The sequence below is a fragment of the Callithrix jacchus genome, chromosome 16 (assembly GCF_049354715.1).
Source record: "Callithrix jacchus isolate 240 chromosome 16, calJac240_pri, whole genome shotgun sequence".
Taxonomy (NCBI): Eukaryota; Metazoa; Chordata; class Mammalia; order Primates; family Cebidae; genus Callithrix; species Callithrix jacchus.
Genome location: NC_133517.1, coordinates 6,617,294 through 6,644,468, shown reverse-complemented (window position 1 = coordinate 6,644,468; position 27,175 = coordinate 6,617,294). Strand labels below are relative to the sequence as shown.

The following is a 27,175-nucleotide window of genomic DNA, read 5'->3' as shown; positions in this document are numbered from 1 at the left end:
TCAATTTAAACTTAAGTGTCTTCTATTGAAATATATTTTTAATCTTATACAATTTTTTGAAATATTTTAGAGGCTAAAGTTGAAAATCGCTTTTCTGGTAAACCTTCATTTCAGCAAAATAATATTGCCTTCTGATTTTTTGGTGAATTATGTAAATATTTTTAATATTAAATCTACTTGTATAAATTCACAGTGTATGAATGATGTATGTATTTTAGTTTTAAAGTTCAGAAAAAAATGTAGCTGGGTCCGGGCGTGGTGGCTCACGCCTGTAATCCAAGCACTTTGGAGGCCAAGGTGGGCGGATCACCTGAGGTCGGGCGTTCAAGAGCAGCCTGACCAACATGGCGAAACTCTGACTTTAAAAAAAAAAAACAACAACCCATCTTTACTAAAAATACAAAAATTAGCCAGGTGTGGTGGTGCACACCTGTAATCCCAGCTACTTGGGAGGCTGAGGCACGAGGGCACGAGAATCACTTGAACCTGGGAGGCGGAGACTGCAGTGAGCTGAGAATGCCCCACTGCACTCCAGCTGGGTGACAGAGCAAGACTCTGCCTCAAAAAAAAACCAAAAAGCTGGCTGCAGTGGCTCACGCCTGTAATTCCAGCACTTTTGGAGACCGAGGTGGGTGGATCGTGGCCGAGGTGGTGAGCAGACCAGCAGAGCCAACATAGTGAAATCCTGTCTCTACCAAAAATACAAAAATTAGTTAAGTGTGATGGTGCGTGCCTGTAGTTCCAGCTACTGGGGAGGCTGAGGCAGAAGAATAGCTTGAACCCTGGCGACAGAGGTTGCAGTGAGTAGAATGAGCACCTTGAGTCCTAGCTATTCAGGAGGTTGAGGAGGGAGGATCGCTTGATCCCAGGAAGTTGAGGCTGTATTGAGCTATGATTGCACGTCTGCACTCTGGGCGATAGAGTGAGACCCTGTCTTGTAAAAGAAATAAAAAAGATCAGCTCATGGTGTGTTTTGTCAAAATTGCTCCCACAGTTGGTTAAGGCGCGTTCCTTATGAGATTACGGGCAATGGTGCCGGAAGATAGCCAAGTGAGTGCCATGCAGGCCTCACCAGGTTCCCTGTGGAGACTGGAAGGATAACGGCCATAGGCTTTGGCTTTGAAACCCAAGTTTCAGCCCTGACTCTCCCACTCATTCTCCATGTTGTTAGATTGAGCCTTATGAAATTGCTATTTCTGTTAAAAAGATGCCTGCATATCAGCAGTTTCATAAGGGTTAACGTAATATATTCCTCAGTTTTCTTACAGTATAATGGTCATGTTAACAAGGTGAGACTTAATGAGAAACTTCTGCCTCTAAAGTTTGTAGCAAATGTCTGTCATGTAGGAAGTGCTCAATAAATACCTTATTTTTAACCAACTCCGTGGGTTTGAGGGGAACTCCCGCAGTGGGGAGGGAACCAGAGAACTACAGTTATAGGTGGAACTTGTAATGAGTTAACAAGATGTACCTACCCTCAGGGACTACAGAATGTGAACACTCTCTTCAGAGAGACTGAGAGCCATGCATCTGAGAGCACTCTGCAGAGGTCAGGCACCCCACACGCTGGGTGTGAATCCCCAGAGATGCCAGTCATCCCACTGCTTATGTGCCCCCAGACACCCTCTTCCTTCTTCCTTAATGCCACAGATACTCTGGGCAGTGGGTAAAAGGGGATGGGGACCTTTGACCCACCTGGATGTTTATGAGAACCAGCTGTGGGGTTAGAAAATAAATAAGGTGGAAAGCGTTTCTTCGATTCCTGCAGGTGTTTTACTTTAATTTTTGAGTAGCCTGATCAGTCATCTGGTCAAGTAGTGTAAAAGAGCGTGTGGCTGGCTGGGTGTGGTGGCTCACCTGTAATCCTAGCACTTTGGGAGGCTGAGGCAGGCAGATTGAGCTCAGGAGTTTGAAAGCAGCCGACCAATGTGGTGAAACCCCAACTCTACTAAAAATACAAAGTTTAGCTGGGTGTGGTGGCATGTGCCTGTAGTCCTAGCTACTCGGGAGACTGAGGCAGGGGAATCGCTTGAACCCGGGAGTTGGAGGTTGCAGTGAGCTGAGATTGAACCACTGCACTCCAGCCTGGGCAACAGAGGGAGACTCTTTCTCAAAAAAGAAAAAAAAAAAGTGGCAAATTCTCTGCTCCTGTCCACTAACAAGACTAATATTTTAAAATAACTTTAAAGTTCTGTTTTTGCTTTTTTCCTGTTAAAAAAGGTCAAAGGTTTATGAATTAGGAAGATCTGTGTTTCTGGTAAGCACAGCATGGCAAGACTCATTCTCCTAGCATTTGGCAGTCTTCGTGCCATGTTTTGGGTATCATGGCGCATTTTGGGTATCAAGGCAGGTAACTCGGTATCATAACTTTCAGATTAATAACTGGAAGCATGTTTTCCAGTACGTTTGCATGCAGGGTTTTGTTTCTGAAAATTACTAATTTTGGCCTTATCTCTCGTGAATGGAGGTGCATTGTGATGTATTAACTAGGAGACTGGATTAGTGGGAAGCCTGGAGACTTGGATTCTCAGCTTGTTTTGGTAACTCTAGTAGTTCTGGAAGTTTTAGGTTATTGACTAATGCAAGAAATTCAAGGGCAGTGCATGCATGCTGTGACTTTTGTGGAGCGACAGCCCCACCTTGTGGCTTTTTTTTTCCTCTTGACAGGCATTAGTGGTTAGGTAGAATAAGACCACAGTGCCCTAGCCCAGAATTTGAAAACAGCTCACTGTTGTTTTGAGTCTCAATGCTTTTTTGGATTTTTTTTTTCTTTCTTTTTTGAATTTTAAACTTTTTTTTTTTTATTTTAGACAGGGTCTCACTGTCACGGGCTGGAGTGCAGTGCTGTGATCTCGGCTCATTGCACCTCAGCCTCTCAGGCTTGAGGTGATCCTCCCACCTCAGCCTCCCTAGTAGCTGGGCCTACAGTTAAGCTAATTTTGGTATTTTTTGTAGAGACGGAGTTTCGCCTTGTTGCCCAGGGTGGTCTCGAACTCCTGGCCTCAAGGGATCCTCCCACCTTGGTCTCCCGAGTAGCTGAGACTACAGGCATGCATCACTTTGCTTGGCTAATATTTAAAATTTTTGTAGAGATAGGGTCTTGTTATGTTGCCCAGGCTGGTCTCAAACTCCCGGCCTAAAGTAATCCTGCCTTGGTCTCCCAAGGTGCTGGGATTACGGCCGTGAGCCAGCATGCCTGATGTGAGTCTCATACTTTAAAAACAAAAAGCTACAATAACTCTTTAAATATTAGTATTGCCAATAATTTATCTGTTAATCTTAGAACGATTTTCCCAAAGTGCTGTATAAGAGAGATGGTGACAAGTTTAGCAGTAACTAGATTTGTCACTTTTATGGCACTTATGTAAAAGGAAACGTTAGTTTTACATTGTTTACTTTGTGGTTTTGGGTGCCCATAAAGGTCACCTCACTGAATTGGTTATAAAGAGGAAGCATAGAAATTCAATACAAATTTAAAATGATTGTTGGGGGAATGACTTAATAATGGCAAGGGTAACTAAGCTTGTTTAAAGTTATTTTAAAAAGCTATTCAAGAAGAGTATATTGGAGGTCATAACCACACAGTATAGTAAAATAAAAAAGTAGTTGTCCAGTGTTATATTAGTAGAAACTTAGACCTTAGGATAACGTTTCCAGGGCCACCCTAGAGGAATTTATAAAGAACTTTCATTTTCAACAACTTAGATGGAGGTACATAGAGGTTTTACAACATTCTGTTTAATGTGGACACTGAAATGATCATAGTCGACATTGTAAGCATTTGAGATGGGTAACCTTGTCTAATTTTCACAGTGATCCAGTGAGGTAGGGATTATTGTTATCCCACTTCTACAGATGAGAAAACTGTGCTGGGGTCACAGGTCAGGTGGGCAGCAGAGCTGGAGCTGAACTCAGGCAGTCTGATATGTGTGCTCAGACTACAGGCTGTGCTGCCAGTAGTGCTTGTAGTGCTTGTAGTGCTTGTAGTGCTGTGCCACTTAGTGGTGAGAAGGGCTGCTGTGGTCTAGAAACTGGATTTTAATACTGGATCTGCCATTTATAGCTGTGTGACCTTGAGAAGGTCACATCACGTTTTCAGTTTCAGGTACTTTAGAACTAAATGGGAAACTTTATTTAAAATCGCACATAATATTTGTTAAACAAATGGCTATTAACAATTATAGTAATTGCCCCCCCCCTCCCCCAGACGGAGTTTCACTCTTGTTACCCAGGCTGGAGAGCAATGGTGTGACCTCGGTTCACCGCAACCTCCGCCTCCTGGGTTCAGGCAATTCTCCTGCCTCAGCCTCCTGAGTAGCTGGGATTACAGGCACGCGCCACCATGCCCAGCTAATTTTTTTGTGTTTTTAGTAGAGACGGGGTTTCACCATGTTGACCGGGATGATCTCGATCTCTTGACCTCGTGATCCACCCACCTCGGCCTCCCAAACTGCTGGGATTATAGGCGTGAGCCACCGTGCCCGGCCCTATTACAGTAATTGTAACGACTTTTTCAGTGGGAAAGAGAAGCTGCACAAAATTACATTTACTTTTAAGTAGATTTTTTTTCTGCCTTATAATTGTGTGTATGTGAGAGAGAGAGAGAGAGAGAGAGGATTCATTTTCATATTTTTTATAGACTTGTGTGATGAAGTTAGAGGATGTTTTATGTTAGATGCTGTGGAGGGCATGGAAGACCACAGTGTTCATCCTTTGGTAGAGAGGCCAGGCCAGTAATCCTAGGACAGGTTGTGGAAAATTGGGGGAATTGTGGTTGGATTCCAGGGGTTGGCAGTTGGAATGATGGCAAAGACCAGGTTCAGTGCAAGTGTAGGAGTGGGACCCATTCTAGGCAGAGAGATTTCTGTGTTAAGATTTTAGAAATAGCCAGGAGTGGTGACTCACACCTGTAATCCCAGCACTTTGGGAGGCCGAGGTGGGGGTGGATCATCTGAGGTCAGGAGTTTGAGACCAGCCTGGCTAACATGGTGAAACCCCGTTTCTACCAAAAATATAAAAAATTAGCCAGGCATGGTGGTGCACGCCTGAAGTGCTTGTAATCCCAGCTACTCAGGAGGCTAAGACAGGAGAATTGCTTGATCCTGGGAGGCAGAGGTTGCAGTGAGCCGAGATCACACCATTGCACTCCAGCTTGGGCAACAAGAGCGAAACTCTGTCTCAAAACAACAACAACAAAAAAAAGATTTTAGAAATAAGCAGTGATAAAGGCTGAAAGGGTAGAAACATGTATGGCATGGAGTGGAGATGTCAGAAGGGCTAGTGGATTACAAAAAATTTGCTAGGTCAGGCAAGGAGGTAAAGGATGATGTCCTAGGAAACTGGAATATCAGGAGATTTGTCCTCGAATCCAGTAACTCCCCAAGTGTTCCTTAACTGATGGTGCTGACTTGGCGGAAGTAGGGCCTCATTGGTTAGGGACAGGAGGAAAGAGGCAGACTGGGGACCGTGGGTGGGACCGCTTCAGCATTCTAAAAGGCAGTACCTTCTGGTGCGCTGTCTCAGAGGGAACATAATTTTACTCTTTAAAAACCATTAGAGAGTATACATTAATGAACTTTCTGGTCATGCCAGAGTCCTTGGCTGGAACAGAAACCTCAAGAAGGGAAAACGTTCACTTGTAATGATTACCTTATGATTGATTGACTTACGTCAGTAGATAATTGAGTAGGAATTTATATACACATTCTATACTGCTGTTAATGTTTGGTACAGTGCTTTCTTTAGTGGTTTCACTTTGAGGAGTTGTTAGATTCAGCATTTTCTGGAGCAGAATGCTTTTTTTTTCATTAATTTTTTTGTATAGAGCAGAATGCTTTTTAAAGGGGATTTTGTCTTTTTGGGGAATAATTTATAAAGGTTAATTCAGAAAAAACAATTTAGATATGTGTAGCTCTTACAAACTTTTACATTGACACTGACGTTCTTTTGTATAGGAGTTAAAGTTCCCCGTAATTTTCGCTTGTTGGAAGAACTTGAAGAAGGACAAAAAGGAGTAGGCGATGGTACGGTTAGCTGGGGCCTTGAAGATGATGAAGATATGACACTTACAAGGTGGACAGGCATGATTATTGGGCCACCAAGGGTCAGTGCTATAAATTATATTTTTTCTATTAATATTTATTGTTACTTTAGAGTAAGTATTTAATTTTATACTGTCGATATTAAACAATTATGATAACTTCTAAAATAGTTCTTTATTTTGTTTACATTTATTGATGCCTTTTATGTGCAGGGTGTAATGCTTGATTTCCTAGAGGATTGGGGGGAGGAAGGTTGATATGGTCATTGTCATCAAAGTTTTGCAGTTTAGTAAAGGAGAAAAATCAGTGTAAATGACGGCTTCTAAATATGAAAGAGCAAGTTCACTACGGGACTTTAGAATATGTTTCTTCTAGCTGGAATAATTGAGGAAGGCTGAACAGTGGAGGAAGTTGCCTTTGGAATGAGCCCTAAAGGACTGACTGGTAGGATTTCAGAAGGTGGTGATGGGGATGGAGAACATTCCAGATAGAGAGGAGAAAAGGTGAGGAAATGGAGGGGGTTTGGGGGAGAGCAGTCATTTTGATGTAACATGTTACTAACCTCTCGTGTGTAACTGAGGTTTCTGAATGGGTTTGCATTGAGTGCACGTTGCTATTTGCCCTCTGACACTCCACATGCAGTAGTAATGCTGTAGGCCTCAGTTCCTTCATCGATAAGAAGTCTGTGATTCTTACATTTTTTTTCTAGTGTGGTTGGCAACTGGCCCATTGTACTTTGTCCTTAGGTCCTTCTTGGGTTTACGAAGTTTTATTTTTACTCAAAATCTTTTTTTCTAGCTTGGGATTTTTTTTTTTTTTTTACACTGAATTCCTTACATAATGGTCCCATCCACTGCACTCGCTGCAGTGAGTCTTTGAAATGTATATTCTGTAATGTTTTTGGCTTGTTGGAAAGAGCATACATTTGAAGAGTTAAGTCTTTGGTTTTGCATACTGGTTGCTACCTTATGATGAGAGCATTTCAGCTGTTTTGCTCTTGGGTAGAATTCAGAGTTCCTCCTGATTGTTATTATTTATTATTATTTTTGAGACAGTGTCTTGTTCATTCACCCCGGCTGGAGTGCAGTGGTGCGATCTTGGCTCACTGCAGCCTCAGCCTCCTGGGCTCAAGCGATTCTTCCACTTTAGCCTCCTAAGGAGCTGGGACTACAGGTGTGTGTCCCCACTTCTGGCTAATATTTGTAGTTTTTGTAGAGATGGGGTTTTACCATGTAGCCAGGCTGGTCTTGAACTCTTGGCCTCAAATGATCCACCTGCCTTGGCTTCCCAAAATGCTGGGATTATAGGTGTGAACCACTGTACTCAGCCCCTTTTGATTATTATAAAAGAAAAATGTATTAGGTAATTAGCAACATTAATGGTAGAGAATGAATTAGTGTGTGTGTTACGTTGTTTTCTGGTGTTCCTTTGAAAAATTCATGCACACTCTCAAACTGATAGGCTTCCTGTTTCCTCCCTTGCTCTGTTTTTTCCTAAAGACATTTGAGGGAGGAAATATAATATTGATAAATAGAATTCCTTATAACTTGGTGAGTATAATGAAAGCCTTGAGTTTCACTGCCTGTGAACATGATTAACATGATTTGTTTGGTTGAAAAAGTGCTTATAATTGATGAACATTCTGACTTACTGATTGGAAGATTTAGTCAGAACTTGGTGGAATATAAATTTGAAATTATTTAGATTTGTTTTTTCTCCAGCCACTGCCTGCAGCAGACTTTATTTTTGAGACAGAGACTTATTATTATTATTATTTTTTGAGACAGAGAATTGCTCTATCACCCAGGCTGGAGTGCAGTGGCTCATTCTTGGCTTACTGCAACCTCTGCCACCTGGGGTTCAAGTGATTCTCCTGCCTCAGCCTCCCGAGTACCTGGGATTACAGGCACCTGCCATCATGCCCAACTAATTTTTTGTATTTTCAGTAGAGACAGGTTTCACCATGTTGGCCAGTCTGCTCTTGAACTCCTGACCTCATGATCCACCTGCCTCGGCCTCCCAAAGTGCTGGGATTATAGGTGTGAGCCATCACACCTGGACTGCAGACCTTATTCTTTATGAATGTTTTGGAGTTTGTGATGAGTTCATCAGTGGTCTTGTGGGCTGACCCATAACACAGTTCCCAGCTGTGGTGGACTGGCTTCTGCTTGGTCTTTCACCTGATTGAGTTCCCCACCAGGTTGCCCCAACTAGTTGCCATTACTGGTGTCACTAAACCTCAGGAAACTCCATCCACTGGGGTGGGGTGAAGGCTGCTGCTCTGCAACCCTTCTTGCTCCAGGGGCACAGGGCACACAGGCAAGATGCTACTGTGGTTCTCTATTCTCTATGGGGAGTGGTTTGGATGCTGCAGGGGAAAAAAGGTAATAATAACTTTTCCTCACCTGTCTCAAGCTTCATGACTGAGACACTTATAATAAAAGGCAGAGAAAAGCATACAAACTTATTTAAGTTTTACATAACATGGGAACATTCAGAAAAGAAGACCCAAGGATAAAGGGAACGTATTTTTTTTTTTTTGAGATGGAATTTTGATCTTGTTACCCAGGCTGTAGTGCAATGGCGTGATCTCGGCTCACCACAACCTCTACCTCCCATGTTCAAGCGATTTTCCTGCCTCATCCTCCCAAGTAGCTGGGTTTACAGGCATGCACTACCACACCCGGCTAATTTTTTGTATTTTTAGTAGAAACAGTGTTTCTCCATGTTGGTCAGGCTGGTCTTGAGTTCCCAACCTCAAGTGACCTGCCTGCCTCAGCCTCCCAAAGTGCTGGGATACAGGCATGAGCCACTGCGCCTGGCCATGAAACCTGTTTTTAATGCTAATTTTGATGAAGAATGGATGGTGGTGCAACCGTGTGATTGGTCTGTTGGTAACATACTAGGTAATAGACTCGGGGCGCTTACCAAGGCCTGTTGTTCAGATTCTTCCTGTGTCTTTGCATTTTATTCCTTTTTTGACATAAGACAAGACCCCTTTGGAGTAGTTCTCATGACTTACTTCATGGAGAGGTCAGCTAGATTTTAGGGTCTGCTTCAGGGGAGAAAGGGGCAAAGGTAAGGTAAAAGTAAGCTTGCTTCTGCTGTTTTCTCAAGTGCCAAGGTGCCGTATTTTGGGATAGTATGTCCTGAACCTCATCAGAGACCCCCCCCCTTACTTCCTTTTAGTGCCAGGCAGAGGTGTGAGGGTGTGCCCTGCAAAGGCACAGGCTTCTTCTGGAGCTGGCCTCTGCTTACCACCTGATGATCTTCTTTGCATCACCCTCTCTCCGGTTCTCTCGAAGGCAGGAGATCATGGTGGGCATATTCAGTTGCCTTTTCATAAAATAGGCAGGAATTGGTGTCTTACCACAGTTGTTTTCTCTTTAGAAGGTATGATGTTGAAAGCAGTTTTGTCTCCAGGGTAGACTATCTAGCCAGGAGAGGAAGAAGACTTCACATGGTTGGTTATTTTTTAATTTTTATTTTGTTATTTATTTATTTATTTTGAGTCGGAGTTTTGCTCTTGTTACCCAGGCTGGAGTGCAATGGTGCGATCTCGGCTCACCGCAACCTCCGCCTCCTGGGTTCAGGCAATTCTCCTTCCTCAGCTTCCCGAGTAGCTGGGATTACAGGCACGCGCCACCATGTCCAGCTAATTTTTTGTATTTTTAGTAGAGACGGGGTTTCACCACGTTGACCAGGATGGTCTCGATCTCTTGACCTCGTGATCCACCCGCCTCAGCCTCCCAAAGTGCTGGGATTACAGGCGTGAGCCACCGCGCCCAGCTATTTTGTTATTATTTTGAGATAGTTTCACTCTGTCACCCAGGTTGGAGTGTAGTGGCACAATCACAGCTCACAGCCTGGACCCCTGGGCTCAAGCAATCCTCCCACCTCAGCCTTCTGAGTAGCTGGGACTGTAGGGTTGCACCACCACACCTGGCTAATTTTTGTGTGAGTGTAGAGACAGGAGTCTCACTATGTTGCCCAGACTGGTCTGAAACTCCTGGGCTTAAATGACCCTCCTGCCTTGGCCTCCGAAACTGCTGGGATTATAGATGTGAACCACTGTGCCTGGCCAGTTGTTGTTTATTTTTTATACTCTGTTGACCAAGATCCCTGGTTTTTATGTTGTTCAGGTACTTCTTTGGATTTATATGATTAGCAGTTTTGTTTTTCTATGTTTTCGTGTTTAGTTTTCTGAAGCAATATTTGTTGTCACTAGTTTAGTACTTTTTAAGTTTTCTCATATGCAAATGAAGGGTACTGTCCCCATCTTTAAAATAGAAACAGTGAGAGAGAGTTAAGTGAAATAATGATTAGATAATAGGAGAGTAGCTGACTACCTGGCTTAGTAAATATTAGTTTGTTTTTCTCCTTTTTTTTTTTTTTTTTGAGACAGTCTCGCTCTGTTGTTAGATGACAGGCTGGAGTGCAGTGGTGCGATCTTGGCTCACTGCAACCTCCGTCTCTCGGGTTCAAGCGATTCTCCTGCCTCAGCCTCCGAGTAGCTGGGATTACAGGCACACTACCATGCCCTGCTAATTGTTGTATTTTTAGTGGAGATGGGGTTTCATTATGTTGGCTAGGCTGACCTCTCAAACTCCTGACCTCGGGCAGTCTGTCCTCTAAGTACTAGGATTACAGGTGTGAGCCACGACACTTGGCCTGTTAATCTCAAATTTCGAGGTACTAAAATTAATCAAAGGTTTCAGAAGTTAGGGTGATATTTACTGTAGTCATTGGATTAGATTACTAGGTTAGCTTTGGGATTAAGTTTTTTTTTTCTTTACGTAAACTCTTTCAGGAAAGAGCTTTGGTTTTTTTTTTTTTTTTTTAAAGAAATTGAGGTAGAATTTACATGTAGTGAAATGCGCAGATGTGCCATGAGTTTGCCATGAGGTAGCTTGTTACCTTACCCCATACTGAGATACAGAACATTCCTGGCATTCCAGAAACCCGCCTGTGTCCTTTCCCACTCCCACCCCTGCTTCCTGCACCTGAGAGATTTGCAAGTTGTAGAGCTTTGGTAAGTAGAGTCATACAGTGTGTATACTCATGGTTCTCATCTTTACTCAGCATAAAGTCTGCGCAATTCACTTCTGTTATCTCAGGTAGTAGTAATGTGTTTCTTTTTATTGTTGAATAGTATTTTACTGTATGAACATACCACAATATGTTTACCAATTTTTTTATGAACATTTGGACTTAATCTACTTTCTTGCTGTTACAAATAAAGCTGCTCTGGGCATTCTTGTAGAAGTCTTTTTGTGAACATGTTTGTTTCAATTTCGCTTGGGTAAATGCCAAGGAATAGAATTGCTGTATCATAGGGGAGTCTGATATGCATCCAGATTGGGGAACCACAGCCAAGATAATCTTGAGATACATCTGATTTTAGTCATTTTTGTAGATTGAAAGTGTTGGGCATATTACTATTTGCTTGCTATTAATCTCAGATGAGTTTAATACAGCTCTTTTTTCCCTTAAAGCATTGAAATATTTAATAACATACATATAAGATTGTTGCACAGCTTTTATATTCGGGTCGTTTAATACTGTAAATGTGACCTCCATTTGGATAGCTCTTTGAAGGGGGCGGGACCGTTTGAGTAGGTGAGATCTACAGATGGTTGATTAGCTTCCTGCCTCTCTGGTCTTACACAGCAGCCAGCAGGTATTAAATTTGTCACTTTCATCTATTTATGTATTTATTTTTATATTATTTTAATTATAATTTAGAAAATGTATTAACATTTTGATAATTATAATTATCTGAAACATTGTTTTTTCTTTTTAATTTCCTGAGTCCAGGTGAGAATTCATTTATTTTTTACTTTGCTGTTTTTTTTGAGTCGGAGTCTCACTCTGTTGCCAGGCTGAGTGGGACATCTGAGATGATTGCCAGTGCAGTGGCATCATCTCAGCTTACTGCAGCCTCCGCCTCCTGAGTTCAAGCGATTCTCCTGCCTCCCGAGTAGCTGGGACTGCAGGTACACGCCACCACACCCAGCTAATTTTTGTATTTTTAGTAGAGACAGGGTTTTACCATATTGGCCAGGACAGTCTCGATCTCTTAACCTCATGATCCACCCACCTTGGCCTCCTAAAGTGCTGGTATTACAGGCGTGAGCCACCATGCTGGCCTACTTTACTGTTTTAATGGTACACTAATAAGTTAACCACGTGAACAAAAGCCGTAGGAGAAAGAAGAGTTAATTTATAGGCGTGAAAATAAGCCTTGGATAATCTAGAAGCTTTAAGTATGACAGCTTTAAAATGGCTGTGTTTATGTTAATCAAACTTCATGCTTCAGAAACCCTATTTGAAAATGATGTATAAACATGAAGTTTGCTATTATATCTCTGAATTAAGATAATGGGATTTAATGAATCTCAAAATTAATGAAGCAGTAACGTAAGTATAACTAATAGGAGACATAAAATAATTATGTTTTATTGTTACAAAATGGTATAATATGGTGTTTTCCCTTTTGTTAGAAGTTATGATTGTCATATTAAGTAGGGTAATCATATAATTTGTTATCCAACAAGACCCTTTTGAGAATGAAAAGAGGCACTGCTATTAGTTAATTCTGGGACAATAGGAATAAGCAGAGCTGTTCTGGAAAACAGAAACCCTTATATATGTTGGATACAAGTCTCAAGTAGCCCCTCCTTCTACAAGTAAACTTTTAAGCAAAATCTAAATTTAAGTGGTTTTCTTTTTTTTCTTTCTAATTTGTTTACAGGCATCATTTTTATCATAAAAGCAAGTTGTGATCATACTGATAATACTTTGTGGAATTAATTTTGTAAAATCTCAATTTTTAAGTATGCCTACTGTGTTTTTTTCTCACCATATAGGTCAAATAAATTTGAATGTAGAAAAGTAAATTCTTAATCATAAGCACTGTCTTATCAAGTATATTCATATTGTACTTTTCCTTTTCTTAGCACTTAGACATTAATATTTTAGATATTGTTATTTTGATTGTCTTTTTGTTTTATTGCCTTTCAGACAAATTATGAAAACAGAATATATAGCCTGAAAGTAGAATGTGGACCTAAATACCCTGAAGCTCCTCCGTCAGTTAGATTTGTAACAAAAATTAATATGAATGGAGTAAATAATTCCAGTGGGATGGTAAGTTAATATAGTCATTTTGTTTTTCTAGAACATAATATAAAGAGTTATATATAATTGTACACACATAATATATTTAAGATATGAATATGTAGTCAGGAAAATATTTTTAAATGAGGAACTTAGTTAAGTCAAAAGTTTAAGGAAGGTTGCATTATGTTATTTTTCTTTTATTAATATAAATTAGGCCATCCTTAAAAACCTTAATGTACATGCCTAGAATAGATGTATGTGGTGGTTAGAACTTTTTTTTTTTTTTTTTGCTACGAAGTCTTATTCTGTTGCCCAGGCTGAACTGTAATGGTGTGATCTCAGCTCACTGCAAACTCCAGCTCCCAACTTCAAGTGATTCTTCTACCTCAGCCTCCCAAGTACCTGGGATAACAGGCGCCCACCATCATGCCTGGCTGATTTTTGTATTTTTGTAGAGATTGGGTTTCACAGTGTTGGCCAGGCTGGTCTTGAACTCCTGACCTCAGGTGATCCTCCCGCCTGGGCCTCCCGAAGTGCTGGGATTACAGGTGTGGGCCACTATGCTTGGCCAAAACTTTTCGTAGGGTTTTAATTGTCTCAGTAGTCATATTCAGTTGATCCTTATTTGGTAAAAATATGACCATTATTGGGCTGGGCACGGTGGCTCATGCTTGTAATCCCAGCACTTTGGGAGGCTGAGGCAAGTGGATCATGAGGTCAGGAGTTTGAGACCCGTCTGGCCAACATAGTGAAACTTCGACTCTACTAAAAGTACAAAAATGAGTGGGACGAGGTGGCAGGTGCCTGTAATCCCAGCTACTCCAGAGGCTGAGGCAGGAGCATCACTTGAAATGGGAAGGTGGAGGTTACAGTGATCCAAGATCGTGCCACTGCACTCCAACCTGGGGAAAGAGCAAAACTCCATCTCAAAAGAAAAAAACCCATTATTTCTCTTTGAATGTTACTTTTCTTAGGATTAAGGTAAATTTGGTGAGATGAAAAGGATGAATATTTATGAAGGATTTTTTTCTTTGAGAAACAGGTATATCTGTGTTGAAACAGTCATGGCTGAGCATCGTTATCTATTTATTTTTGGGTTTCACTCTGTCCCCCAGGCCAGAGTGCAGTGACTCTTCCCTCCTTTCCCTGGCCTAAAGTGATTCTCCCACCTCAGCCTCCTGAGTAGGTGAGACTACAGGGCACATGCCACCAAGCCTGGCTAATTTTTGTATTTTTTCGTAGAGATGGGGTTTCGCCATGTTGGCCAGGCTGGTCTCAAACTCCTGACCTCAAGTGATCCACCTGCCTTGGCCTCCCAAAGTGCTGAGACTACAGGCGTGAGCCACTGTGTCCAGCCCATTGTCTCTTTAAACAAAATGACATGCCCTGCTTGATGCACATAAGTTAGTTGGTAGAAACAGCTGAATTTCCAGTATGAGTAGATTGTTAGGTTCATGATAAGACTTTGAAGCCCAGGCTCTCTTGGTGCCATGTTGAGAGCACACCACACACAAAATACCGTTTAGGAGGTGAAATAACATATCATCATCATAAAATGAGTATCATCCATCTTAGGAAGTAAGACCTCAGTATTTCTTGATTGCTCATCTTACCCTGGTGTTCCCTCTGTCTACTAACCTGTTTTGTACCACAGATGTTTCACATCTGTACACAAATTCATCCCCCTTTCCTCTCTTTCTCTCTTTCCTTCCCATCTATTTACCATCTGTTAAAAACCACAAGTTTATATTAACAACTCCTGCTAACTTTATTCTAAAACTATAGGGTTTATTCTATGATTCTTCCTTTCCATATCTGTAATTCTCTCTTCTAACACTTGAGAAACTGGCTTCCATGATTCCCAATGCATTTACTTATTTCTCAGTTTCCTCTGCATGTAACTGTACTTCTGGCAACAATTTGACTCCTGGATCCAAAGCTTGCTCCCCGCCCCTCAACCCCGGCCTAATAGGTAGGTCTGAGGTGGGGCCCCAGATTGGCTAGTGCATCCAGCAGGGAGGAACCAGGCCAAATAAAGCATAACCCTGAGAAAGGAAGAAGGTGGGAAAGGTCATTGGAAACCTCAGCCCTGCACCTTCTGGGCCATCAGCACTCCCACACGCCTCCCAACCCCCGGCCCCTTGCCAGCTCAGAGCTGGGACTTGAGATTCTCTCCAGCCCTCAGTTTGTTAGTCTTTATGATTTGCTGGGAGCATGTAGTCCATTTACATTTAATATCCATAATTACTGACACGTTCAGGTTTAAATAGGTCATCTTAGTTGGTGGTTTCTATTTTTCTAGGTGTTTCTTACCTACTGTTGGAATGGTTGTTCTCAACTTCTTTCATTCAGTTTGTGTTCTTTCAGTGCTTATTCTAGAAAGTAAGTACACATCTATTTTTAAGAAGTTTGATGAAAGCAGGATTATACAGCAAATGACTGTACAGAAAGGATATTATTTAGGGAATTTCCTGTGTGACATAGCATTGCCTCTATGAAGAAGACCTTTGTTAGATTTTGCTACTAGATGTATCTGTTTTTCTTCATTACTAGTTTGTTTTTACATTATAGCTTCTGTAAATTAAGTAACTAATGGTGTGTTCTACATTGCCATGGGAGCTAGGAAATTCGGATTAAATTTCAGACCTATCTCTAATAAGCTTATCTGATCTCTTGAGCTCTGGTCCATAAGCTTATATTTTGCCTCCCTCTTTACCTCCCCTCCCCCAACCCATCTATCACTAAGCCTCATCAGTTTTATGTTCCAAGTGTAACTTGATTTCGGTCTTATTTTTCTATGTGCATTGCCATCAGGTGAATATTGGCCATCATTTGTGGTCTGGACTCTTGCAACAACGTCTCTGGTCTACTTTTTAAAATCCCTTCTAATCCTTCCAAAGCCAGCAGCCAGAGGGATCCTTCTATTAGACGGATCGTGTCATGTCATTTCTGCACTTCAAACTCCTTTAGGGACAGCCTCAGTGTGCGTGCTTCTTGCCATTGGTCACTAGGAGCACTCAAGGTGCACACTGGCTTGCATGCCTTTGTTTGGCCGCAAGACCTTTGCACTTCTCTTCCTCCTTTCTCTCCAGTCTGGCTAATTCCTGTGGGTCCTTCACTTCTCCCTGCAGATTCCACTTTCCTTTTTATTGAGACAGAGTCTCACCCAGTCATTCAGGCTGGAGTGCAGTGGCAGGATCTTGGCTCACTACAATCTCCATCTCTTGGGTTTAAGTGATTCTCCTGCCTCAGCCTCCCAAGTAGCTGGGACTACAGGTGTGTGCCACCACACCTGGCTAAATAGAGAATGATAGAACCAATATCTATGTGTCCTCCTCCTGGCTTTGTCAAATCTTAACATTTGTCTTATTTGTAACAGAATTTTTTCTTATTAGGACAAAGACTACATTATAAGTAGAGTTAATTCTGTGTGTGGCTTTTTTTTTTTTTTTTTTTTTTTTGAGACAGTTTCACTCTTGTTGACCAAGCTGGAGTGCAATGGTAGGATCTCAGCTCACTGCAACCTCTGCCTCCCAGGTTCAAACGATTCTCCTGCCTCAGCTTCTCTGGGATTACAGGTGTCCACCACCATGCCTGGCTAATTTTTGTATTTTTAGTAGAGACAGGGTTTCACCACGTTGGCCAGGCTGGTCTCGAACTCCTGAGCTCAGCCTCCCAAAATGCTGGGATTTCAGGCATGAGCCATTGCACCCAGCCAAGTTTAAAATTTTTAAATTAAAATGTTCTCCATCAAATTTCTGTAAAACTTTCTAAATTGTTACTCCCATTGCAATGTTTATCTTGTCAAGGACCAATAGAATTCTGTTCGTGGCCTGCCCCATTCCATGGACGTACCTTGAGTAGGGCTGCTCTCAGGAATGCCTCTAGAAGTGTGCTGTGGCATGGGGCCTTGAATATTGCCAGGCTGTTCTCCTCAGGGCTGGGTCAATGTCAGCCCCACCAGTGGTGTATAACAGAACCCTCTGAATGTATATTCCCATCAACCCTTCTTACTGTCAACCTGGAATGGGGACTAGGAAATAGAAAAATTAAGTACTGATTTTAATCATTATTGGAGTGTAGTTGTGTGTATAGAGGGTTGTGGGTAGGGTGCATATATTGGACATCTGTTTTTCTCTTCATTTACATCTGAGAGTTTGGATTATTACTTTTATAACTAGTAAATGGTGTAGAATTTCACACTGATTATTGTGCCAGGATAGTTTTATATATTTTGAGGCTGTAAGTATCTCATGAATTGTAGTTCACAGGCAGTGATAGTGGGTGTCACTTTAGTAATTTGGGTTTATATTTATTTAATACAACAAGGCAAAATTATTCCTTGTGGGTGGTTAGGACTCCGAAGTCTAAATTTCATTGTTTTATGCAGTGAGATCTCATATCTCATTGCATATTGTTTTTGGAGGTCATTGTATATTGTAGACTGATAAGATGCAGATTTTGTTCTGACATGGTATTTATTTTCCCATGCTCTTTACTGCCTTCTCTCCCTTCATCTTGTATGGTTTTCTTTTTTTTGCACCCTGTTGGTATTTCACAGGATTTACAATCACTTATATTTATTTAACTACCATTTACAGCTGTGTTTGTTTCTGCTTTGGAAATAGCATGGTATTCTCTCTACCTATTTTTATAAACTGTTCAGTTATGGAGTCTATTTAAAATAGGCTAAGGAGGTTGCCACTCTTTTTTTTTTTTTTTTTTTTGAGACGGAGTTTCACTCTTGTTACCCAGGCTGGAGTGCAATGGAGTGATCTCGGCTCACCGCAACCTCCGCCTCCTGGGTTCAGGCAATGCTCCTCCTCAGCCTCCTGAGTAGCTGGGATTACAGGCATGCGCCACCACGCCCAGCTCATTTTTTGTATTTTTAGTAGAGATGGGGTTTCACCATGTTGACCAGGATGGTCTCGATCTCTTAACCTCGTGATCCGCCCGCCTTGGCCTCCCAAAGTGCTGGGATTACAGGTGTGAGCCACCACGCCTGGCCAGAGGTTGCCACTCTTTAAAGTGAAATCGTTAGGGGAAGCATTTTATTATATTTTATTTTATTATTATTTTTTGAGATGGAGTTTCACTGTTGTTACCCAGACTGGAGTGCAATGGCATGATCTCAGCTCACTGCAACCTCCGCTTCCTGGGTTCAAGCAATTCTCCTGCCTCAGCCTCCCGAGTAGCTGGGACTACAGGTGCACACCACCATTCCCAGCTAATTTTTGTATTTTTAGTAGAGACGGGGTTTCACCTTGTTGACCAGGATGGTATTGATCTCTTAAGCTAGTGATCCACCCGCCTCGGCCTCCCAAAGTGCTGGGATTATACACGTGAGCCACTGCGCCCGGCCAGAGGAAGCATTTTAAATGTACCTTACCATTGTAACATTTTTCTTATTTTTTTGGTTAGTTTCTTGGTTTCTCTTTTTTTTTTGAGACAGAGTTTTGCTCTTGTTACCTAGCCTGGAGTACAGTGGCGTGATCTCTGCTCACTGCAACCTGCGCCTCCTGGGTTCAAGTGATTTTCCTGCTTTAGCCTCCCTAGTAGCTGGGATTACAGGCACCCGCCACGACACCCAGCTAATTTTTTCTATTTTTAGTAGAGATGGGGTTTCACTGTGTTGGCCAGGCTGGTCTTGAACTCCTGACCTCAGGCGATCCACCCACCTCAGCCTCCCACAGTGCTGGGATTACAGTGTGTGGTACCGCACCTGACATTAGTTTCTAAGATAAGTATCACTCTAAAATTATTTTTCTTTTCTGCTTGTAAACACTTTTATGGTGATATAATTCATATACCATGCAATTCACCCATTTAAAGTGTACAATACAGTGGTTTTTGTTTTGTTTTGTTTTTGAGACAGAGTCTTGCTCTGTTGCCCAGGCTGGAGTGCACTGGCACGATCTCAGCTCACTGTACCCTCCGCCTCCCATGTTCAAGTGATTCTCCTGCCTCAGCCTCCCGAGTGGCTGGGACTACAGGCATGTGCCACCATACCTGGCTAATGTTTTCTGTTTTTAGTAGAGATGGGGTTTCAACGTGTTAGCCAGGATGGTCTCGATCTCCTGATCTCGTGATTCGCCTGCCTTGGCCTCCTAAAGTGCTGGATGACAGGTTTGAGCCACCATGCCCGGCCCAGTGGTTTTAGTATTCACAACATTGTAAAATCACTGCCATGACCCAGTTGTGGAACATTTTTTTCTTCCTAAAGCAAATCTGTGCCCATTAGTTATCATTTCCCATCCCCCCTCCCTCACCCCTGAACAACCGATAATCCACCTTTTGTCTTTATAGATTGCTCGTTCTGGATGTTATATAAGTAGAACAATATCATGTGCGCTCTTTTGTGACTTAATGTAATGTTTTTAAGATTTATTCATGTTTGTAGTGTGTATTGGCACTTCATTCCTTTTTATTGTTGAATTATATTCCATTGTATGGATATCCCATTTTATCCATTCATCACCTGGTGGATATGTATATTTTTCTACTTTTGGTTATTATGAATATTGTTGCTGTGAATATTTGTGTACAAGTTTTTGAGTGGGCAAATATTTTCATGTCTTTGGTATATAATTTTAGGAGTGGAATTGTTGGGTCATATGGTAACTCTATGTTTTGCTTTTTGAGGAACTGTCAAGACAGTTTTCCAAAGTGAATATGCCATTTTACATTGCTACCAGCAGTATATGCGCCACCATACCTGGCTCATTTTTTGTATTTTTAGTAGAGATGAGGTTTCACCATGTTGGCCAGGCTGGTCTTGAATTCCTAGCCTCAAGTTGATCTGCCCACCTTGACTTCCCAAAGTGCTGGGGTTACAGGTGTGAACTACCGCACCTGGCCTGTAGTATTTTGAAATCATTAATTTTGTTCTTCTTTTTTTAGCATTTTTTTTGGCCATTTTGGGTTTCTTGCGTTCACATACAAATTTTAGAATAAGCCTGTTTATTTCTGCAAGAAAGAAGAAAGCAGTTGAAATTTTAATAGGAGTTATACTGAATCTAAATTAACTTGAATATTGTCATCTTTACAGTAGGAAGTCTTCTGACCCATGTACATTTGTTTACGTCTTTAATTTCTGTCAACTATATTTCACAGTTTTCTTTTAATTATTTTATTTATTTATTTTATTTTATTTTTAGATGGAGTCTAGCTCTGACACCCAGGCTGGAGTGTATTGGTGTGATCTCAGCTCACTGCAACCTCTGTCTCCCGGGCTCAAGCAATTCTGCCTCAGCCTCCCCAAGTAGCTGGGATCACAGGCATGCATCACCATGCCCAGCTAATTTTTGTATTTTTAGTAGAGATGGGGTTTTTTCACCATGTTGGCCAGACTGGTCTCAAACTCCCGACCTCAAGTGATCTGCCTGCCTCCCTCTCGCAAAGTGCTGGGATTACAGGCAGGAGCTACTGCACCCGGCCTTTAAATTATTTTTATTTAAAAGTTTTTTTTCTCTTTTTTTCTGGGGGTGGGGGGAGGGAGAGAAAGGGAGTGGTAGGAGGGTGGTAGGAAGGAAGGAGGGGAGCTACTTAACAATTTTCAGTGCACAAGTTTTGCATTTTTAAAATATTTATACCTAGGTATTTTATTAATTTTTATTTCATATTGTTGCAAGTGTAAAGAAAAACTAATTTTTGTATGTGGATCCTGTATCCTGTTGCCTTGACGAACTTGTTGATTAGCTCTAATAATTTCTTTAGTGGATTCCTAAGAATTATCTATATACCAGATTATTTCTTCTGCAAATAGAATTAGTTTTACTTCTTTCTTTTTAATCAAGGTGCCATTTAGCTCACCTTCTTTCTTAATTGTCCTGGCTAGAACCTCCAGTACAATGTTGACTGGAAGGAAGTGATGAGAATGGGGCCAGATGGTGGTGGCTCATGCCTATAATACCAGCACTTTGGGAGGCCGAGGCATGCAGATGCACAGGAGTTTGAGACCAGCCTGGCCAAGATGACAAAACCCTGTCTCTATAAAAAATATAAAAAATTGGCCGTGCACGGCAGCTCATGCCTGTAATTCCAGCACCTGGGGAGGCTGAGGCAGGCAGATCATGAGATCAGGAGTTCGAGACCAGCCTGGCCAACATAGTGAAACCCTGTCTCTACTAAAAATAGAAAAAATTAGCTGGGCGTGGTGGCGGACGCCTATAATCCTAGCTACTTGGGAGGCTGAGGCAGGAGAATTGCTTGAACCTGGGAGTTGGAGGTTGCAGTGAGCCAGGATCTTACCACTGCATTCCAGCCTGGGTGACAGAGCAAGAATTTCTCAGAAAACAAAAAACAAAACAAAAATCCCAGTACTTTGGGAGACCGAGGAGAGTGGATCATGAGGTCAAGAGATTGAGACCATTCTGGTCAAGATGGTGAAACCCTGTCTCTATTAATAATACAAAAATTATCTGGGTGTGGGGTGTGCCTGTAGTCCCAGCTACTCAGGAAGCTGAGGCAGGAGAACCTCTTGAACCTAGGAGGCAGAGGTTGCAGTGAGCCAAGATTGTGTCACTGCACTCCAGCCTGGTGACAAAGTGAGACTCTGTCTCAAAAAAGAAAAAAAAGACTTATTTGGAATAGTACATAGAATACACTGGAAATTAAAATGTGAAAGAGTCAGGTTGGTAGCTTTCGTCTAAATCTCAGTGTGAGGTAATTCCCCAGATTTTGGGTAGTGACATTAGAAATGGAGAGGAACCTTTTGACCTTACTCCATGAAGAAGGAATTGGTCTATTTATTTACGAAGTAGTTACTTAATATAACATTTATTTCTGATGGTCAAAGTTCACTATATGTTTTGTATGTTTATATTTTCCCTAAATATTAAGCTAATTATGATAAAGTATACTCATTATGGTATTAGTAATTTCATAGTGTACTTGTGAAAATAGAGGCAAGCTATGAATTTTCCAAATCATTCTTACTAGAATATGCTTAACAAATTGACGCCACTTTCAACTTGCGGGTTAACTGTGCTCTCTCCTCCCCTTTCAGGTGGATGCCCGGAGCATACCAGTGTTAGCAAAATGGCAAAATTCATATAGCATTAAAGTTGTACTTCAAGAGCTAAGACGTCTAATGATGTCCAAAGAAAATATGAAGCTTCCACAGCCACCAGAAGGACAAACGTACAACAATTAATTTTAGTGGATCTCAAACTTGTCTTAAATCAACAACCTTCTACTCATGTTAATGTCTTGATTAAATATCACAATGCAAAATACCCACACATTAAGTAAAAGAATTCCAGCTGGTAAACATGACCTGGACATTTGTAAGAATATATTTAATATATGTACACCCATTATGTTTTCAGGTAACAGGAGGAAAAATGCAGCACAATTTTTTTTTCTCTTGTTAAGACACTGTCATTTAAACATAAACCTGGAGCGCTCGAAATAGAATTCAGGTTTACAAGATGAAAGCGTGTGGAGAAGTGTCAGATGGCAGTGGAAGCATGTGTGTTTCTAAAAAGTAAAAATCTCAAGAAAGAAAACAGGAATGGCATGCTTTATCCATCTTGCTTAGTGAAAGCTGCAGTTGAAATTGTTTAAAACGTAGCAGGTACAATGAATATTGTCACAAATGTGTTAATTTTTGAAGCGGTGTGGGTGCTGACTACTAGTTGTATCAAAAATATGTTCAGGATTGTTTTGATACCTGTATTTATAATAAAAAATGTTGGGGGGAGTTGATGAACTTCTGTTAAAAGCTGTTCTTGTGTGTTACATGTAACAGACATGGTAAATATTTGTTTACAGACTTTGTTTAACCATGCATTTAAGTTTTAAGTGAATTCAACAAAAAGGAAATAGGTATATGGATATGTGATTTTGAGATTAAAGTTAGTCTTAAAATGTAAATAAATTGTGGAACGTGTCCTCAGAGACTGTGCCATTTCTATTATGTCGATGTAGTATATGTACAGTACTAAGGAAGCAAAAATTGGAATTATTGTAGCTTTTCTTTTATACATACCCTTTATTATTTATCCTATTTTGTGTACTTCTTTTGAATTAGAATTTGCAGACTATTTCAGAAAAGAAATTACCTAGTTTGATTTCTTCTTTGGATAAAGAGGAATCCTGGGTATTATATTTTGAACTTGATTTCACCAGAATTAATATTATTCAAAAGATCTTTGCATTCTGGCAATTCTTTTAGAATTATAGGTTGCAAATTATCTAAATATACACCTCATTTTTTTTAAATCATAACACCTTTTTTGTTATTTCTCTGTGAAACTTTTGGCTATTAAATAGGGTGAACTAATTGGAGACATTTTCTCTTCCAATTAGTGCTTTTAACACTAATAAGGATAACTTCATTCATTCCATGTACTCTCCACTCTAATAAATATGTAACTGAAGTTGAAAACTCATATATGTTCTGCTTTTACCAAAGTGACGTGAGGCTTTTAGGTAACTTTTACTTCAAAGTACTGGATACAAAGCTTTGTTGAAAATACTGTTTGATTAATTCACTGAAGAATATAGAAAGGTGGTCAGGTAAAGTCTCCTTTTATTTTGTCAAGCTTAATAATTTGTCTCATACTTTACCCTGCTATATATAGGCCAACCAAAACCTTGATTATCAAATATTAAATTAGATCTTCAAATTTTGCTTATAAAGTAAAGTATTGGCCACACGATGGCTCACACCTGTAATCCCAGCACTTTGGGAGGCTGAGGCGGGCAGATCACTTGAGGTCAGGAGCTTGAGCCTCGCCAACATGGTGACAGTGACGGTGGGCGGCTGTAGTTCCAGCTACCCAGGAGGCTGAGGCAGGAGAATTGCTTGAACCTCAGAATCGGAGGTTGCGGTGAGCCAAAATCATGCCACTGCACTCCAGCCTAGCGACAGAGCGAGACTCCGTCTCAAAAAGAAAAAGGAAAAAAAATAATAATTACGTTTTTAGTAGAACATGTTTCTCAAACATGCCCTGAAAGTCTTTTATCCAGCTCATTGAAAGTTAAAGCTTTGAGCTACCTTTTCTTGGCCAGTAGTACATTAAAGTCACTGACATTTTATGTAAACATTAATTTCAACATGGCTGCTCTATTTTAGTTATCAAAAATGCTTAAAATGCTTTAAGATGACACATAGAGAACATACACGTACGAGTTAGTGTGTATGTAATTTGTTAAATTTGAATTATTACCTTGAAATACAGTCTTAAAATTTTTTTAATGGTTGAAGATTAAATTGAATTACACTGACACTGTAGTCTAATGGTAACTGATGGTCTGAATCCAACTCTCTGAGAACTGTCTTTCCACTTTGAAAATGTGTCTTGTACATGGAAGCTAGTAACTACTTGAATGCTGTTGGCAGGATGATGATCTGGGTACCTCAGTCTCTTGTCTTTCTTTTCCCCATAACCACCATTGTGAAGTTGCCAACCCCGCTTCCCCTTACATGTCAGAGTCAGCCCTATAATGTTCATTTCCCCTCTTGTTTGTGGGATTATGGATCTCTGCAGAAATCTGCATGCCAATTAATCCATTTCTAAAGCAGAATCCATTTTGCATGTCACAATCTAGATGTACATGGCAATCTGAGACACACTGGGAGACTGTAAGAGGAATTAAGACAGAAACACTATAGTAGTAACATTTGGAAGAAATTTTGCCTTTGTTTTGTAAAGTGGCTAAGGTTGTAGGAGTGTGTGGTATTACCTTTTAAATGAACTGTAAAATTGCCTTAGAAATTTGTTTAAAAGGCTAGCAAGTGAGACCCTTGAGGATGGTCATATATTAATAAAGATTACCCAAAGAAACTTCTTGTCCTATTAGGTCAATGTTATGATTTAATGATTTAAATTACTTAATTTTCAGAATTGATAATTAAAAAAAAGTTTTCTAGCATTCTAAAGTCATTTGTTGTAGGTTTATGGGTTTTGGAACTACAGCAATTTGGAACATAAACATTTTGAAGGATAGTCAATGGTATTTAGTCTTGAATGTAAAAATAGAAAATTTATAGTTTTATGTTATTAAAAATAATTTATCACACTTAGAATTAAGGTTTTTGCAGACAGGATTTGTTTGACGCATGGTTTACTAGTCAAGATTACTTAACAATATGTTGATTTTAATGTCAATTCCCACTAAATATGTAATATTGACAAATACATATGAAATTAATACTGTTTAGAAAATGTAGAGGACACAGGTGGGAATTGTGAATGCTTTTTTCTTAATAGGTTTGGTGTGTTTGGCTTTGGATGGTTCTGCTGGTGCATCATGGAAAGACAGCAGTGAACTAACTGTAGCCTGCCGTCAAAACTGTCCGCTCTTTAATGAGCATGTGACCGTATTCTGAAGAGTATAAGTACTGATGATAAAGTCTAGTATCATGCATAACAGGATTTTGGAGGTATTTCAGGAATTTTATAAGAATGCTTTTTAGGTATCTGTAATGTCATGGTATCATTTATTGCTGGGATATGTAATGTCATGGTATCATTTATTGCTGGGGTGGATCGAAAGGCACTGGTTTTGCTTTTCTGATAACTATCAAAATCATTTTCCATACCAGCTTGCCTGGCTTTTAATTATTGTCACACACATAAACACGAAATTCAACTCCTCAAGGTTTGGGAAAAGTGTGTATTTTTTTTTTGTATGTAAAAATAAAAGCGTCATAAAAAGTAATGAATGAATTGTGTTATAGGATTGATAGGAACATTTGCAGTTTTTACCCGATACTGAATTTACTATAAAGTAGGAAATGCATAGGAGGAAGGAATGCCTCTTCCACTAAAATATGCCTTATAGAATGGATGAAATCTTAACCATAATTCATACTGAAAATGTCTATTTAAAAGTATTGTGGAGTGTTGAAAATAAAGGTACACTATAAGTATTTTCTGAAGGGAAAATTAAGGTATTTAATGATATAGGAAATAAGTGACAAGCAAAAGTCATTTTGTTGAAATAAAGGAGTTTTGCAAACTCAAGGAGTGAGTTACATGATTGAAAAAAAAATCATTGGACACGAAGAGGTGTTGCTATGGTGTTTATATCATTAGTAGGATATTTTCGTCTAGAAAATTCCTGAGAGTCTGCTCCATCTCATGTTTATAAAAAGTTTTTTTTAAAGAGACAGGGTCTTGCTCTGTCATGCAGCTGGAGTGCACTGGTGTGATGATGATTTACTCCAGCGATCCTCCTGCCTCAGCTTCCTGCGTAGCTGGGACTACAGGTGCGGGCCACCATGTCTGTTTTTTGTTGTTGTTGGTTTTTGTGTTTGATAGGGGCAGGGTCTCACTATATTGTACAGGCTGGTTTCAAACTCTTGGCCTCAAGTGATCTTCCTGCCTTAGCCTCCCAAATGCTGGGATTACAGGCATGAGCTACCGTGCCTGGCCAGCATCTCATATTTTTATGTAGTCTATAAGACCATCTCAAAGTTTTTGCTATAGGTTAATTTGTGAAATAAATGATAAAGGCTGATAGATCTTGTTTTATTGGAAAGATTCCGGGGATTATCCTTTCTCAAATGTTGAACTGACCAAATACCATGAAAGTGTTGTGCAGTGATCCATTTGCTGCCAAATATATGGACTTAATGTGTGAATTCTTACTGTACAAAAGCAGAGTTATTCTTAGTTGGCACTAGGAAACCAGTAAGAAACCTGTGGTCAGTAGAAAAGCAGATTGGTGGCCTTATCCATAGTGAATACTTTCCATTGCTTCTTCAGTACAGTGGTTGAGTAATGGAAGAAAAGCATTGTTCAAAGATGACACTTTTTTTTTTTCCTTTTGACAGGCATTCCTCCTGCCTCATTCTCCAGAGCAGGTAAACCACAGGAGCACACTGAGCTAATTAAAAAAATTGTTTTTGTAGAGATGGTCTTGCTCTGTTGTCCAGGCTGCTGTCAAATTCCTGGCCTCAAGCCTTCCTCCTCCCTTAGCCTCCCAAAGTGCTGGGATTACAGGCATGAGTCACCTTGCCCAGCTCAGTTGTTTTTTTCCTTTTAATAATAGATTACAAA

The 27,175-nt window shown here is 40.5% G+C and overlaps 1 protein-coding gene across 6 annotated transcripts in view; it reads left to right on the top strand.

Moving 5' to 3' along the window:
* The window catches only part of UBE2V2 (ubiquitin conjugating enzyme E2 V2), a 47,591-nt gene extending 22,636 nt beyond the window's left edge, over positions 1-24,955 (top strand). For 4 of the 6 annotated variants that reach the window (XM_002758887.7, XM_035277666.3, XM_008982604.4 and 1 more), the window contains 3 exons: positions 5,955-6,103; positions 13,065-13,190; positions 22,171-24,955. In XM_002758887.7, the coding sequence (XP_002758933.2) occupies positions 5,955-6,103; positions 13,065-13,190; positions 22,171-22,317 (422 nt within the window). In that variant the 3' untranslated portion in view covers positions 22,318-24,955. Of the gene's footprint in view, positions 1-5,954; positions 6,104-13,064; positions 13,191-15,465; positions 15,546-22,170 lie in introns of all 6 variants that reach the window. The other 2 variants (XM_054246722.2, XM_035277667.3) reach the window with 1 other exon arrangement.
* Positions 24,956-27,175: the final 2,220 nt, after the last annotated feature.